Source organism: Gymnoscopelus microlampas, assembly GCF_963454915.1.
Source record: "Gymnoscopelus microlampas genome assembly, chromosome: 5".
NCBI lineage: Eukaryota > Metazoa > Chordata > Actinopteri > Myctophiformes > Myctophidae > Gymnoscopelus > Gymnoscopelus microlampas.
In genome coordinates, this window is record NC_139942.1 from 51,775,240 (window position 1) to 51,792,082 (window position 16,843).

The 16,843-nt window shown below is 40.5% G+C and overlaps 1 protein-coding gene across 5 annotated transcripts in view; it reads left to right on the plus strand.

Moving 5' to 3' along the window:
- The first annotated feature begins 2,553 nt into the window (after nucleotides 1-2,553).
- The window catches only part of LOC311044702 (chymotrypsinogen A-like), a 53,297-nt gene continuing 39,007 nt past the window's right edge, over nucleotides 2,554-16,843 (plus strand). For 2 of the 5 annotated variants that reach the window (XM_084056453.1, XM_084056452.1), the window contains exons 1-6: nucleotides 2,554-2,688; nucleotides 2,963-3,037; nucleotides 14,801-14,860; nucleotides 15,555-15,670; nucleotides 15,987-16,066; nucleotides 16,347-16,419. In XM_084056453.1, coding sequence (XP_083912579.1) covers nucleotides 2,646-2,688; nucleotides 2,963-3,037; nucleotides 14,801-14,860; nucleotides 15,555-15,670; nucleotides 15,987-16,066; nucleotides 16,347-16,419 — 447 coding nt within the window. In that variant the 5' untranslated portion in view covers nucleotides 2,554-2,645. Of the gene's footprint in view, nucleotides 2,689-2,962; nucleotides 3,038-4,193; nucleotides 4,310-4,477; nucleotides 4,561-4,982; nucleotides 5,059-5,331; nucleotides 5,513-6,318; nucleotides 6,459-14,800; nucleotides 14,861-15,554; nucleotides 15,671-15,986; nucleotides 16,067-16,346; nucleotides 16,420-16,843 lie in introns of all 5 variants that reach the window. The other 3 variants (XM_084056455.1, XM_084056456.1, XM_084056454.1) reach the window with 3 other exon arrangements.

Below are 16,843 nucleotides of genomic sequence, written 5' to 3' on the forward strand. Positions count from 1 at the left end.
CTGACGACCCAGGTATTTAATGGATCTAAATAAAAGTTCCAATACTGTCCTGGCAATCTGTTGCTCTCTGGCTACAACTTCGGATAGCAAAGCATTGATAGGAGTTTGTTTGAGCAAAGCTAATGCACGGATTGAATCTGAATGCAAATCTGTCCTCTCGTGATGATCAAATTTTTCTCTTGCCTTTTTCCAGTTGTTAAATCCTCCCTTGGCGAACGCACTGCTGCCACCAATACCACCGTTGTCATGCAATAATCCCTTTGTCACTGCTTGGTTGCAAATGAAGCAAAGCACACTGTCTGTTTCTTCTATATAATGCAACCAATGCCATTTCTCATACCAGCTTTTTTTAAATGTTCTCTCAAATGTCTCCTTGCCAATTTTTCTTCCAGGAAACTTAATGTTTGGTTGAAAGGGCTTATCATGCTCAGAAGTGCCCACAACATTTTTTTCGATGTTTTGTTGTTTATGCCTCAAAACGGTGTCTGCTGTAGTAGACCTAGTAGAAGTCTCTGGCTCTGCTAAAGTTCCTCCTGGCTGTGATTCATCTGAATCTGACAACACAACAGAATCAGAATCTGTTGTGACAACAGTGTTGTTGCTTTTTTTAGTTTTCTTTAAACTACCTTGTCCAGGTGAAAAAAAATCCGATATGCGTTTCTGTTGATTCGCCATGGTGTTGTTCACTGACAGAGGCTGTCAGCTCAGTAACTATCATTTCGCCTTCCGTATTGAACTTTGAAAGACCCGGTACCAGTATCAAGGTGACCACGTGATTCACATGGTCACCTTACTATGACGTGATTAGTAAAAGTTAAAGCAGCACCTTTTTCATTTTATTCCCAAAAGTTAAATACATTATTGTTTTAATATATATGTGGATTATATATATACTTTAAAAAAATAAATAAAAAAAAAAATCCCTTCCCATCACCAGGGGGGCTGCAGCCCCCGTAGCCCCCCCCTTCCCGCGCCACTGGTGGCAAAAAAAAACGGGGGACTATTCTATTCTATTCTATTCTATTCTATGTGTGGCCAGAAACAGCGTGAACACTATCGTCCAGTTTGCTGATGACACAGTGGTGGGACTGATTTGAAATGACGCCATCACCTGCCACCTCCTCTCATCTGGAGGAGGTGGCAGGCTGACAGGGATGGGGATCCAGGATCGATTATATCACAAATTCTACTCCAAATACAATTGTCTGCAGTAATTAGGTGATAAAGTGACCCAGATTAGCAGCAGTTTGCCAACAACTATCAATATTAGAAAAGGATCAATATGGAATCGGATCGATAAGCAGGATCAATAAGGGGATTGAAATAAATACAAATAAATTAACAACCCCCATCTCTAGTGGCAGGGCTGTCACAGTGGTGCCAGGACAACAGCATCTTCAGTGATAGATAAAACAAGATACACCGTGATCTGACCTGACCTGACCTGACCTGGAGAATGCACACAGACACTCTTTAAGACTCTTTAGGAAAACTTTTAAGTTCTCAATTAATTTCAGAGCCATGTGAGAAACCTCAAGAAAAATAAGTGATTTCAATAACGTTAATATTCAGAAATGTATATTTATATTTTGTGTTTATGATCATTCACTATGCAGTTCAGCGTGAAGTCTTCCACACATTAATAAGAGGGAAAACAGTGAATTAAAGTCATTTTAATTCATTTGTTTAAAATTAATTAAATTCCTAATTTAAAATGGTGAGTTTCTTGAATAAGTGTTTCTTACCTCACCGGCACAATAATTGTCAACTTTCCCACGGAAAGAACTAACATATCATGCATATGACACTTTACACACACTTTAACACTTTCTAACGGTTCTCACATTGACTTCCCTTTTTAGTTTTGATTGTGTTCTTGGTCTGTGTAACTAACAGAATGTCTAGCGCATTGCTTTTCTGATGCATAAGCACAATTTTGAAAATGGCAGATTTTGTCAAAACAGCACACACAGGGTGCCAACGGCCTAGTGGTTAAGGCACATACGCCTCAGATCTTGATCTGATGGTTGATGTAGATGTATCGTACTGAGAAGCACAACAAATTACAAATGTTAACATTTAATGTTTTTGTGATCATTCATAACCTGGTACTACTGTCCATCAATGTCATGTTTTTTAACACACTACTGGTTGAGAACAGTGAAGCAAATATCAACAGTTGTAATAAGACACACTTGTGTTGTCCTCTACTGTGTGTGTGTGTGTGTGTGTGTGTGTGTGTGTGTGTGTGTGTGTGTGTGTGTGTGTGTGTGTGTGTGTGTGTGTGTGTGTGTGTGTGTGTGTGTGTGTGTGTGTGTGTGTGTGTGTGTGTGTGTGCGTGCGTGCGCGTGCGTGCGTGTGTGTGTGTGTGTGTGTGTGTGTGTGTGTGTGTGTGCGTGCGTGTGCGTGCGTGTGTGCACGTGCGTGCATGCTTGTGTTCTCCCAGTCAGAATGTCATTAAGAAAATAAACCACTCCCTGATGAATACATAATGAGTAGAGCTGACATGTGACAACTACACAGATATAAGACAGTAAGTGTTGTTCAGTGAAGGTCAGGTTCAGACTGAAGACTAATTGGATCATATCAGTGTATATTTATTGACAGCTACAGACATATCAGTGTATAAGTCCTGACAGACAGATATGAATGAAATAACCTTGATGTTCCTCCTGCTGTGGAGCTCAGGTACAGTATCACTATTTTAAAACCACCTAACTAACCCATTAAGACATGAAGCTGATTTTACAAATGTCTTCTAAATCCTAACAGTTTGCTGAAAAACGTACTGTATGTTGCTATATCAGTGCTGCTCACACCTTTTCATGTCAAGGACCCCTAAAATGATGTGTATTTGGCCGCTGACCCCCATCTCAAAATGACATGTACCTGGACCAATTTGTTTCCCCACCTTTTAGTTGCATTGCTCAGCTTTGACTGGTACTCTCCATGTTTTCAACAGGCTCACACCTGACATCAGCAGTCTATGTGCGTTCCCCTGAAGAAGTGGTTGTTGGCAACGGAACCACAGACACAGGTGGGTAGAGAAGCCAAAAACTGTTCTCTATTAAAGGCCTTGTTTCTTTAAAATAATAATGACTCAAGTAAAAGTAAAGCCATCCCAATAATGACTTGAGTAAGAGTAAGCATCTGAGAAGACTACTGAGTTACTTCGTATGATCTGATTTATTGTTTACATGAGCAGAACTTACTTGAAATGTGTAAAATATAAAATGATGAATGCTTATCCACTAAAAATAAACAAAATATAAAATGGCCTAAACCATTTTAAAATGGTACACAATAATACATAAAATCTTTAAAACAGTTTACAGTTTACAGTTTAGGCATTTAGCAGACGCTCTTAATCCAGAGCGACTTCAGTAAGTCATACTTACTTAAGTCAGACAAAAAAAGGCAGCATTTTAGTATATGAGCAGCACACAGAAAAAAGTTTTGTCAGCTCTAAAACATCCCCTTGAAGCCTGCGGTACGGCACTGCAGTTTTATTTTTTTAAGACCTCATCTCCAGACAGGTTTCCCTCCCAATGCCCGAGGAGACAGTACATCCAAGAAGCATACACTCCATATACACTCGCTGTTTGACTGACTGACGGACGGACGGACGGACGGACGGACGGACGGACGGACGGACGGACGGACGGACAGAAAGACAGACAGACAGACAGACAGACAGACAGACAGACAGACAAGACAGACAAGACAGACAAGACAGACAAGACAGACAGACAGACAGACAGACAGACAGACAGACAGACAGACAAGACAGACAAAAGACAGACAGAAAAGACAGAGAGGACTGGTGCTTTGATGAAATTTCTCATAAATAAGTGCACCTTAAACATGCATAAATAAAGGTCGGCTACAACAACAATACACACGCAGCAAATCTTTTTTTTTCCCTCTATGTCATCACACAATCAACAACATGCCACTGTAGCTATCACTCTCTCTCTGTTGTATTACTTTTGTTTAATGGGTTCCCATAAAGTTGAGCATTGCTTGGAGCCCCAAAATTGCTAAATCCGCCCCTGTGTGTGTGTGTGTGTGTGTGTGTGTGTGTGTGTGTGTGTGTGTGTGTGTGTGTGTGTGTGTGTGTGTGTGTGTGTGTGTGTGTGTGTGTGTGTGTGTGTGTGTGTGTGCGTGTGCGTGTGTGTGTGTGTGCTGTCCAGACAGTGGTGTTCCTGCCATCGAACCAAAAGTCCCTGGGTGTCCCAGTGATGGATTAGGTATCGTCAACGGTGAGGAGGCTGAACCTCACTCCTGGCCCTGGCAGGCCTCCATGAAGGTACATTATGCAACACACTGTTTATATTTAACATTTCATTATCCACATGTCACTAATAGACTGGACAGTGCATTCACTCCATGTGTATCTTTCTTTACTATGGCATATAATTGAACAAAAACAGTTACATAAATCCTACTGTTGCTAATGAAACCAATGTGATTTCAGACCGACTGGGGCTCTGATCATTTTTGTGGTGGATCACTGATCGGCAGGAACTGGGTTGTGACTGCTGCCCACTGCGAGATCAGGTACACAATATGTAATATGACTAAAATACAATACTTTGTTTTGTTAACTAAGATGGACAGAACAAATCACAAAAAAAAGAAAAAAGAAAAAAATCATAGCCTTTTTCATTTGTTCAGTGTTAAGGCGAACCTTCAACTACTTGTGCGTTGCGCCCGTGAATATGTACAGTAGTATTCAAAATACAATAAGTTGTTTGATTGTAAATGTTTGATTGATGTTTAATTGATATATAATCTTGTGACTATGACTAACTGGAATTATTTTCTAATATAATATGAATGGAATATGGAAAATCGGACATATCCGTCTCTTGATCACATGGCTATAGACATAATGTGTACTTACTCACTCACTCACTCACTCACTCATTCACTTTGACTTAAGCAATTCACCATCATCTTTTATTTGTAACCATTTTCAGTATATCTGACCGTGTAATCCTGGGCCTGCACGACCGCAAAAACACAAACAATGTTCAGACGATGAGGATTAGAAAGGTAGGTGCTCTGAGTCTGTTTCTGACTAGAAAGGTCCAGTGGGCAGGGCAGCTAAACATTGTGGTAGCTCAATGTTCAACTGTAAATGGGAAGTTTTTTTTCCAAAATGTAAGAACAATTTAGTATAATATGGAAAATGGTATATCATTTGCCATTTTTTTTATTCCTGGACATTTTTTATGCTCCTGGCTTTAGATTGGAAAACATGGTTGAAGCCAGACATTAAATCAACAAGCAACAACAACCATCTTTTTTACACAATTTCCCTGATAGGTCTTCAATCACCCCGACTACAACAACAAAACTCTTGACTATGACATCGCACTGATCAAGCTGCAACGCCCTGCCCAGGTGGACAAGCATGTGTCCCCCGTGTGTGTGGCTGAGACTTGTGACGAATTCCATAATGGCATGGAGTGTGTGGCCACAGGCTGGGGGGACACCCGCTACAAAGGTGAGTGAATGACAGGAAAACACACTTTCCTTCCATCAACCAAAGTGACTGGACTGTTTCACCAGTCATTTTCAATCATTTAGCATAGAGTAAGATGTGTACACGTAAACTAATAGAGCAGATACATGTTCAACATTTAGAATAGGATCAATCAACAATTGTCAATTATCATATCAGTTTGAAACGTCTTGTTCAGAATATTAATTATTTATTAATTTAATTAAGCAATATTACACAAGAGGGTGCACTTTACCATGATTATTGGCACGCTTGTGATGCAGTCAAGCATCACTGAAGTGCCAATAATAGACTAGGTATCAACATAAAACATATCAAAATGTATTCATGTTGCGGGACTTGTCTCTCTCTAAATAACAACCTTTCTACGAGAGTTATTTATCCTGGAAATACAAGGGATCATGCCCCTGGATGCGTCTGACAGACAGACAGACAGATAGACAGATAGACAGACAGACAGACAGACAGACAGACAGATAGACAGATAGACAGATAGACAGATAGACAGATAGACAGATAGACAGACTCTGTCATAACTCTGTCTCTCTATGGGTCTGGGGTAGAGAGCCTAATTCAACTAATCAGTTTGCTTCGTCGGAACTACCTGTTGTATAATGAAAAATAACAAAGTTAAAGCTACTCCAGCTCTAACTTAGTCGTTCATCAAATGTATTTTCTTGTCAAAAAGGAAAACATTAAGACCTCTACTACTATTTGACAACAATGTGTCATTCTCAGTGACACATAGAGGTGTCTGACCTAACCATTGATGTGTGTATTTCTTTCAGCTCGTAAGTTCCCTCTCAAGCTCCAGCAAGTTTGTCTGCCCGTTGTTGGCAACGATCAGTGCAAGAGCGAGAACTACTGGGGCAGTTTCCTCACCGATCGGATGATCTGTGCTGGAGCTGCTGGATCTGTAACCTGCAAAGTGAGTGACACAGACTCCCATGAAAGAAAAACATTTAAAGAAAAGAGGAAAACATAAAGATGCCATAGCTAAACGGCAAGATGGTGGAAGCAAAAATCCCCCCCAAAATGTAATAATAATAATAATAATAATAATAATAATAATGAACTAATACTACTAATACTACTACCTCTACTACAACTACTACAACTACTACTACTACTAATAATAATAATACTACTACTACTACTACTAATAATAATAATAATAATTTGGATTCAAAGCCTGATCCAATAATTTGGACAACTGCTTGTTGTTTCAGGGGGACTCTGGTGGACCCCTGGTCTGTATGAAGAATGGAGCCTGGACCCTGTTTGGTGTTACATCCTTTGGCAAGAAAGGCTGCCTTACCAACATACCTGATGTTTATGCCTCCGTCCCTAACCTGCGTGCCTGGATGGACAGGACTACCGCTGACAACTAATCTGTAAACTGCTGTTACTCTACTGTAGCTGTCATGTACATGGTCATTATTCCGACATGTCATTGTTTCAACATTACTAAGCCTATCCCTAACCCTAACCCTAACCCTAACTGTACGCGGAAGCCACATAGTCGTACTCTACCTAGTAGAGTGGCGGGATGTTGAAATGGAAGGCAGTTCCGCATGTACATCAGTGATTCTCAACCTTTTATTTGATGGACTTAAGAAATATTATTTAAATACATTTTAGAAAAATGTAAGATTTTTGTTTTTTTTTACATTTTAAAACATTTAAAACAAATGATGCCATTGACCACTAGCGGTCCGTCGACAACTGGTTGAGAAACATTGATCTACATAATCAATAATACAATCATTGCAAATGCCTGGTGTTGTACAGTATATGTGTCCTTGAGGTGCACATTGTTTGCAGGGATAAATGCATAATTGCTTATTGCTTGAATAAATCTTTGAATTGCAGTTGGTTACCAGTGGTCTCAATCATTTTACCTGGAGATAAAGTACATGTGAGAAATGTACATTTTCTGATTCTGTATCTATAGAGTGGATCATCAGCCCCATTAGTGACCTTCCCCTTCACTGAAGCTTCAGGACTCCGTCACAGAGCATTACCATCCTTAATTGTGGCACAATGTATTTATGACCTATTTCCTAACATAGTGTGAAAAATGTAAAGCCAGGTTTTTGACACCCTTGTCGAATTTAACACGGAAGCACATTCCGGATCTGCCGCTAATCGGGAACACACTTCCATGTTTAATTTTGCACAGGCTGTAAAAATACAATGCCCTGTGACCGACGTCAAAAGCTACAGTGAAGGGGGAGCGCGGGGCTAAGAGTGGATATGCACTGTTTGATAGTGAGATAAAGGAGTGAGGACGAAACTATAGTATTTCTTTATAGATATTTACACAACATAAATATAAACTTTTTTGTAGATTTGTTTTGCAAAGACACTGAATAGAAATGTATTCAAATGACCCACCCTGGAAAAAGTGGTATCACGTACAAAAGGGGAATGGCTGACATCAACACTTTTGTACTTGTACTTCACTCAAAATCCACCCTTTTAGAGCAAATGTGAAATAACTTTAATCTGGGCCAGGCTGGGTGGGCCTAAGGCCTGAACATTGTGGAAGTCAATCATAGCCAATCGGAATATGAAAAACCTGACTGATACATCATGATCTCATGACTGCAGAGACGATGTGTACCAATTTGTGTGAGTTTTATGTTGTTATGGCCTGTTATCTGGGGACTACAGATGGCAATGAGCATTCTTGCTAAATCTGTTATATTTACATTACATCGTATGTATTAATAAAGTATATCTCATCTAATCTCATCTCATATCATCTCATGTATTGTTCATTAATATGCAAAAAAACGAATAAAAAAAATAGCGCCTCCATTATTTTTTATATATATCATACTGTTTAGACTGATGATAGCTTCTTGGTTTACCTATGATCGTAGATTAAATGTATTATGCATTTGATGTATTACCTCGTGTTTACCTTGCTTACTGTAAATTGCTCTGGATTAAGAGCATCTGCTAAATGCCTAAATTGTAAATTGTAAATAGTACGTGTTTTTCTCAGCTTTTCTAAGTAAAGATTTTAAAAACCCCTTCTAAATCCTAACCTAATTTTCTTTTACACACCTTTTGGCCTGTACGAATTTGAACGCATGCTATTTGGCCTATGTAAAGCTCCTGCCACTTTTCAAAGGTTGATGCAGCATGTCTCGGAAGTCTGATAACAGAATCTGCCTTGGTGTACTTAGATGATGTGATAGTGTACTCACCACATTTTTCATACTGACAAATGTGTTCTGTTCCAAAAGCAGGTCAAATTCCTGGGCCACAAAAGATTGCCAGTGTACAGAGTTGGCCAGTTCCACAGACCATTCCACAGGCTTGCTCATTCCTGGGTTTCACTGGATATTATTGCAGGTACATTGGTGAGTTTGCAAGAATTGCCAAACAACTTAATTCTTTGTTGATCGGGGTGCCCAAAAACAAGAGGCCAAATACTGCCCTGAAATGGGATGAACACTGCCAACAATCTTGTTTTGATCTGCTCAAACAGAGACTTTTGGAAGCACCCATCCTAGCCTTCGCAGACTTCAAACTCCCATGCAGGCTATACATGGATGCAAGTAATGTAGGCCTAATGGACGGGTCATAGCTTATGCAATTGTCAACGCTGTTGAGGAATTTCACTGCAATGCTGCTAACAGCTGTAGGCTATTGTGTATGTGACAATAACCAAATAACATAAATAATATATTTTACTCTATTTGCATGCACACATGTCTTTAATCTGTTTCTTGTCTTTCTCATCAAGCTTCCTATCAACAGGTGCAGTTTGTGCATCCTGCGGTTCTTGTGTCAGCTGGTGGTTTAAGGTTCTCGTATCAGATGGTGGTTTAAGCTACAGGTTTCTAAAGTTTGTTTCCCTGAAGCTGATCAAATCAACCTAGTTGAGTTCACCCAGTTAAAACTAGAAAAGTGAGCTCCGCTGAAACACGCAAAAACACAAACACACACACACACACACACACACACACACACACACATACACACACGCGTGTGCACGCACGCCGCCTTACCGCTCATGCCATAACTTTTTAGGCTCTTTTTACTATTTTAAAAAACATGTTAAAATAGTTCAAATAGCCGATCTACAAGCTCACAACGTGTCCGTGTATTTTCACTATTTTAAAATGTTTTTCAAAAAGGTAAAAAAAAATGCCTAAAACGTTTTGGCATAAGGGGTAAGGTAAGATAGGGCCCACAGTACCTTATGTTTCTAAAGATGCCAGGGGCACAGATCTTCTGCAAACAGATTCTAGTGACAAATATGAAGGGTCCTGGACAAAAGTCAAATGATTATCACTTCAAGTTGACCTGCCTATATGAGCCACCTTGAAATATTTTGGCAAAATTAGAGAATACCCAGCTTCTCCAGACATTACGTCACTGACCCGTGATTGGGTCGCCTGCAAATCACAACCGCTAGCGGCTAGAGGGTGATGGCGAAAGAGCTAAGGTGACACTGGGGTTGTGGGGTCAGCCAATTTAAGGGGAAATTTAGATGGAACTTCCAACCCCTCACTGTGGTCAGTTATGTCGATTATCCTTTCACACCTTGCACTTTTCTGTGAACATTGTAAAGCCACAGATTTGCACACTCTTTCCATCCACCAGCCACAGAGACTGGTCTGTGTGTGCGTGTGTGTGTGTGTGTGTGTGTGTGTGTGTGTGTGTGTGTGTGTGTGTGTGTGTGTGTGTGTGTGTGTGTGTGTGTGTGTGCGTGTGTATGTGTGTATGTGTGTGCGTGTGTGCGTGTGTGCGTGTGTGCGTGTGTGCGTGTGTGTGTGTGTGTGTGTGTGTGTGTGTGTGTCCCCTCACTTAAAGTGAAGAGGAAGTGTTACCCAAATCTGTATGAAGTGGAACTACTTGTCCCCCAGTCTTATCCCCCCACTTCCTATAAACCACATTTGTGTCGTTAGATTTTCCTTTTTTTTTTTTTTTAACCTTATATATGTTTATATAAGCTTCTGGAACCTAAGCTGACCACAATGTCAGGGTACATAGAGTCACTTTGGTCTCTTCGCTTTGTCTATTCCAAGTAAGTACACAAAGGTGTTAAAACCACCCTGTTCAAGTAAAGCCCCCGCATTGTTTACAGCAAACAGCTAACTTTCCAACCGCAAATGCTTGCAAGTGTTGATGTTCCATGTACTTTTTGTATGTACATCTGAGTCGCAATGTTATGAATCTGTAGGAGCGAAACTGGTACAAAATGGCGGAAAACCTAGTCTGGCAAAAATGGGTGGGGCCCCCCGCACGCACGCACGCACGCACGCACGCACGCACGCACGCACGCACGCACGCACGCACGCACGCACGCACATTGCATGTGTATGTGATATTAATAACCAAATAATATAATAGTTGTATTATATATTTGTACGTCATGCACACATTTCCTTAATCTGTCTCTTGTCTTTCTCATCAAGTATCAGCTGGTGGTTTAAGAGGTTTCTAAATACACACACACACACACACACACACACACACACACACACACACACACACACACACACACACACACACACACACACACACACACACACACACACACACACACACACACACACACACACACACACACGCACACACAGACAGAAGAAAAGGCCAGTCTCTGTGGCTGGTGGATGGAAAGAGTGTGTATTTGTTGTACAGCGCTTTGGAGAAAGTTGCTGTGCTACAGTATATCAATGAACCCTTTACCATTTAAAAGTCATTATCATAATTGTAGTTCATGTTTTATTTTTACCTTTTTTAATAACATGGTATCTTTTTATCTGGTTCTATGATTCCTATCAACTCTGCCTCGTTGACAAGTGAAGAAAAAAGCTTGTATCTTTTTCGCTCTGCGGTAACCCACACACACACACACACACACACACACACACACACACACACACACACACACACACACACACACACACACACACACACACACACACACACACACACACACACACAGCAGCAGCAGCAGACTAGAGGCTGCGAACATGACCACAACTTTGCACCGTTGAGCCAGCTCTATATATTCTATATATTCTACATATTTTCTCTTCATTGATCAAGAGTTCACAGAAATGTTAATAAACAGCCTACTGTACAGTACATTGGAAAAGTGAAATAACCGGCTTCCTTCGACCCCTTGTAGGTCAGATACACAGAAGGACAGAGTTTTGGATTCCAGGCCTGCAGGCCAGCAATGTGTCGATGTGTGTCCCTGAGCAAGAATCTTAACCCCTAATTGCTGCTCGAGCAACGTAGAATGGCTGCTCACTGCTCCTAGTGATTATAGGATGGGTAAATGCAGAGGACAAATTTCATGTATGTGCAAATATACTGTGACAAAAAAACACCCCAGGGACTATTCTATTTTATTCTATGTGTGGCCAGAAACAGCCTGAATTTCACACCATCGTCCAGTTTGCTGATGACACAGTGGTGGGCCCGACTTGAAATGACGTCATCATCTGCCGCCTCCTCTCATCTGAAGGAGGAGGCAGGCAGTCAGGGATGGGGATCCACAATCGATTATATCATGAATTCTATTCCAAAGTTATCGACTATGGGAATTTCTCTTATCGAAAATGTTTGTTTTTACCTGCCGGTAAAAAACAGGGAACATAAATTGAATGGCTTACATGTGCATATCGCTTCAATGTTGCACCCGTTGAAGCCAACATGCTCTACCTTTGATTGTCTGCAGTAATTAAATGAAAGTGATAAAGTGATCCAGATTAACACCAGTATGCCAACAACTGTCAATAAAAAATAAGTCATTTCAATAACATTAATATTCAAAAATGTACATTTATATATTTTTTATATGCAGTTCAGAGTGAAGTCTTCCACACGTTAATAAGTCATTTTAATTAATTTGTACGTAATGTAAAACGGTTAAGCCCCCCTGGGGTTTCTTACCTCACCAGCACAACAACTAACTGTCAACTTTCCCATGGAAAGAACTAACATATCATGCATATGTATATACAGTATAACTGTTGTGCAAATCAAATCAAATAAATAAAATGAAGTCAGCAGTAACACTTCCTAACGGTTTTCACCTTGACTTCCCTTTTTAGTTTTGCTTGTGTTCTTGGTCTGTGTAACTAACAGAATATCTAGCGCATTGCTTTTCTGCTGCTTAAGCATAATTTTGAAAACGGCAGATTTTGTCAAAACACCACACACAAGGCACCAAGGGCCCAGTGGTTAACATACATACTGTACGTGCCTCTCTCTCTCTCTCTCTCTCTCTCTCTCTCTCTCTCTCTCCTGTCGTTCTAAACTGTACCATCTAATGAAGGCAGAAAAAAACACGACCACAAACTCAAGTAGCAAAACACCTCAGATCTTGATCTGGTGGTTAATGTAGATATATCGTACTGAGAAGCGCACAAAAATTACAAATGTTGACATTTCATGTTTTTGTGATCATTCATAACCTGGTACTATATACTGTCCATCAATGTCATGTTTTTTTAACACACTATTAAGATTGATTGAGAACAGTGAACCAAATGTCAACGGTTGTCATAAGACGCACTTGTGTTGTCCTCAACTCAACTGTGTGTGTGTGTGTGTGTGTGTGTGTGTGTGTGTGTGTGTGCGCGCACGCGCGTGCACGCTTGTGTTCTCCCTGTCAGAATGTCATTAAGAAAATAAACCACTCCCTGATGAATACATAATGAGTAGAGCTGTGTCAAAACTACACTGATATAAGACTTGTTGTTCAGTTACAGTAATGTCAGGTTCAGAGTGAAGACTAATTGGATCATATCAGTGTATGTTTATTGACAGCTACAGACATATCAGTGTATGAGTCCTTACAGACAGATATGAATGAAATAACCTTGATGTTCCTTCTGCTGTGGAGCTCAGGTACAGTATGACTTTATTTTAAAACCACCTAACTAACCTATTAAGACCTGAGGCCGATTCTACAAATGTCTTCTAAATCCTAACAGTTTGCTAAAAGACGTATGTGGCTATATCAGTGCTGCTCAAACTTTGATGATTTGGCCACTGACCAACATCTCAAAATATTTTGTTCCATGCAGGGACCCTTAGATGCAATGATTTGAGTAAAAAATGTTTGCTTTAAACAATGTATATTCAAAGATATGTACAAATGTTAAACATTTTTCAAAAATAGCATATCTACAAGCTCATAGCGCGCCACAAAGTGAGCTGTGAGCTCGTATTTCTAAAACGGACCTGAGTGTACTTGAGTTACACGTACTTGGACCACTTTTTCCCCTCCTTTTAGTTGCATTGCTCAGCTTTGACTGGTACTCAGCAGTCTATGTGCGTTCCCCTGAAGAAGTGGTTGTTGGCAACGGAACCACAGACACAGGTGGGTAGAGAAGCCAAAAACTGTTCTCAATTAAAGGCCTTGTTTCTTTAAAATAATAATGGCTCAAGTAGAAGTAAGTAGAAGCCAATAATTACTAGTGGGGGTCGAGTTGAGCCCCCATGGCCGCACACATAAATCAGCGCGCCTGACAAGTACTCTTTCTCCCTCAAACCGTTCAACACACGAATGCAGGCATGTTATGTTTATGAGCAGCACACAGGAAATGTTTCATCAGCTCTAAAACATCCCCTTGAAGCCAGCGGTACGGCACTGCAGGTTTTTCTTTTTAAGACCCCATCTCCAGACAGGTGTCCCTCCCATAGCCCGAGGAGACAGTACATCCAAGAAGCCTACAATCCATTACACTCGCTGTTTGACGCACCAAGAGGCTTGGAGAGCTCACTCGCTCTCCGGTCTCGGGTCCTCAAAAAGCAAATTACCATTTGGGACAAAACTATTTCCGGGTTAAGCTGGAGGACCGAATGTGGAGTGAACACGAGTGAGCAGAGATTTGGGTATTGGAATTTGGCTAGAGAAACAAAAACAGAATACATTTAATAGAAAATGTAGCCAAATAATTAGAAAAGTCTTACTTTCACTGCTTTACATTCGGCCCAAATATAAAGGAGATCATTTGGGCTTCACATGTTTAGCTTTTAGATTGGCTATTGTTATTTTGTGGGAAACTGTCATATGAAGTTTAAAATAGGCTCAAGAAGTTCTGTAATTAATTTGTTTACCAAAGCTGTGCGTGTCATGCATTGATTTCAAACAGTAGTAATGAAGTGTTTTTTCCCTGTGCGTGCGTGTGTGTGTGTGTGTGTGTGTGTGTGTGTGTGTGTGTGTGTGTGTGTGTGTGTGCGTGCGTGCGTGCGTGTGCGTGCGTGCGTGTGTGTGTGTACACAAAGAAGCAGTTTTAAACCAGCAAAGCAGCGGAGCTCTGAGGCAAAAGGGGCCTCGCCCCCATGGTGAATAAAATATATTTATATTTTCCATATAAATTATATATATAATTGGTGTATCTAAACTGGTGTACAGTATGTGATAACAATCAGAATGTTAAATGTATTATATCATTGAAACCGTAAACCATGTGTATCAATCACTGTGATGTACAGTAAGTGTGGTTGTTAATTCCATATACAGTATCAAGTATGATTTTAGCGACAATCAATCAAAGGCGACGGGTTTGGTGTTTCCATTTGCTTAGCGCGCGGGCAAGAGAGAGAGAGAGAGAGAGGGGGGGGGAGAGGGAGAGAGAGAAGGGGGGAGAGAGGGAGATATGGAGATTAAGGACAGACAGAAGAGTGAGAGACAGACAGACAGACAGACAGACAGACAGACAGACAGACAGACAGACAGACAGACAGACAGACAGACAGACAGACAGACAGACAGACAGACAGACAGGACTGGTGCGTTGATTACATTTCTAATATATAAGGGCACCTTAAGCATGTAGAAATAAAGCTAGGCTACAACAACACACAGCAAAGTTAGTTTCTTCCCTATTTATTTCCCTCTCCCCAAAAGTTGAGCATTACTAGAACACCACAATTGCTAAAACCACCCCTGTGTGTGTGCGTGTGCGTGTGTGTGTGCGCGTGCACGTGCACGTGCACGTGCGTGCGTGTGCGTGTGGTGTGTGTGTATGTTCTTCAGACTGTGGTGTTCCTGCCATCAAACCAAAAGTCCCTGGATGTACCAGTGATGGATTAGGTATCATCAACGGTGAGGAGGCTGTACCTCACTCCTGGCCCTGGCAGGTCTCCCTGCAGGTACATCACTCTCTCTGTTGTTATCCACACTGTCTTGCTTTTATATCTACAGTATAGAAAATATGTGTGTGTGTGTGTGTGTGTGTGTGTGTGTGTGTGTGTGTGTGTGTGTGTGTGTGTGTGTGTGTGTGTGTGTGTGTGTGTGTGTGTGTGTGTGTGTGTGTGTGTGTGTGTGTGTGTGTTTGAGTGCAAATAGGTGGATGAAAGTTAAGGAGGGGAAGCTATATGTTTTGACATTTCATAGTAGCTGAATTACTGAGACACTCTAAGTTAGATAAATCCTAATGTTACTAATGAAACCTTAATGTGAATTCAGGACTACTGGGGCTTTCATTTCTGTGGTGGATCACTGATCAACAAGGACTGGGTTGTGACTGCTGCCCACTGCGAGGTCAGGTACAGTAGTAGACTATATCTCTATATATATATATATATATATATATATATATATATATATATATATATATATATATATAGATATAGATATACACACATTACAAAAGGCTCACCAAATCTCAGTCTGTACTTTTGGAAACATAATACTCATTGTAAATGCTGAAAAGAAGACGACGATGACTGAAGATCATTCATTCATTTCCTAGCAATTATGATTCTTCCAGTATTTGAGCCTTTTGGACTTGACTCAGTACTTATTTTTTTATTTTTACATTTTCAGTACACTAAACCGTGTAATCCTGGGCCAGCACAATCTAACACACACACAAATCCAGAGGATGACAGTTGGAGAGGTAGGCGGTTTGTTTTATATGACATGATACACTGTAATATGGACTCAACATTATGGTGTTACATTTGTTATCAGAGTCATCTCCATTACCTGCTCGCTTTTTTTTTGTTCTTGCATACTGATAGAGTTATTTTGATTTATCATAATTTGTCTAGTGCCCTTAACCTGCTTTAAATGTCAAATTAATATAATAGCTCATATTGGCCTAAATACTGTCATGTACTCTGTTCACCCTATTTTCTCCTGTCTCTGTCTATGCAAGGTCAAACTAGTAACAGGCTCTCTGTGGTTATCTTTGTTTTAAGAACACTGTATCTCGATGTTCTCCTCTGCGCTAACAATTCCTTCAGCGCCACTGAAGTCATCACTGACCAGTGACAGGTCAGACCCGAGGTCAACGTGTTATTCGAGACATGTGGACGCTG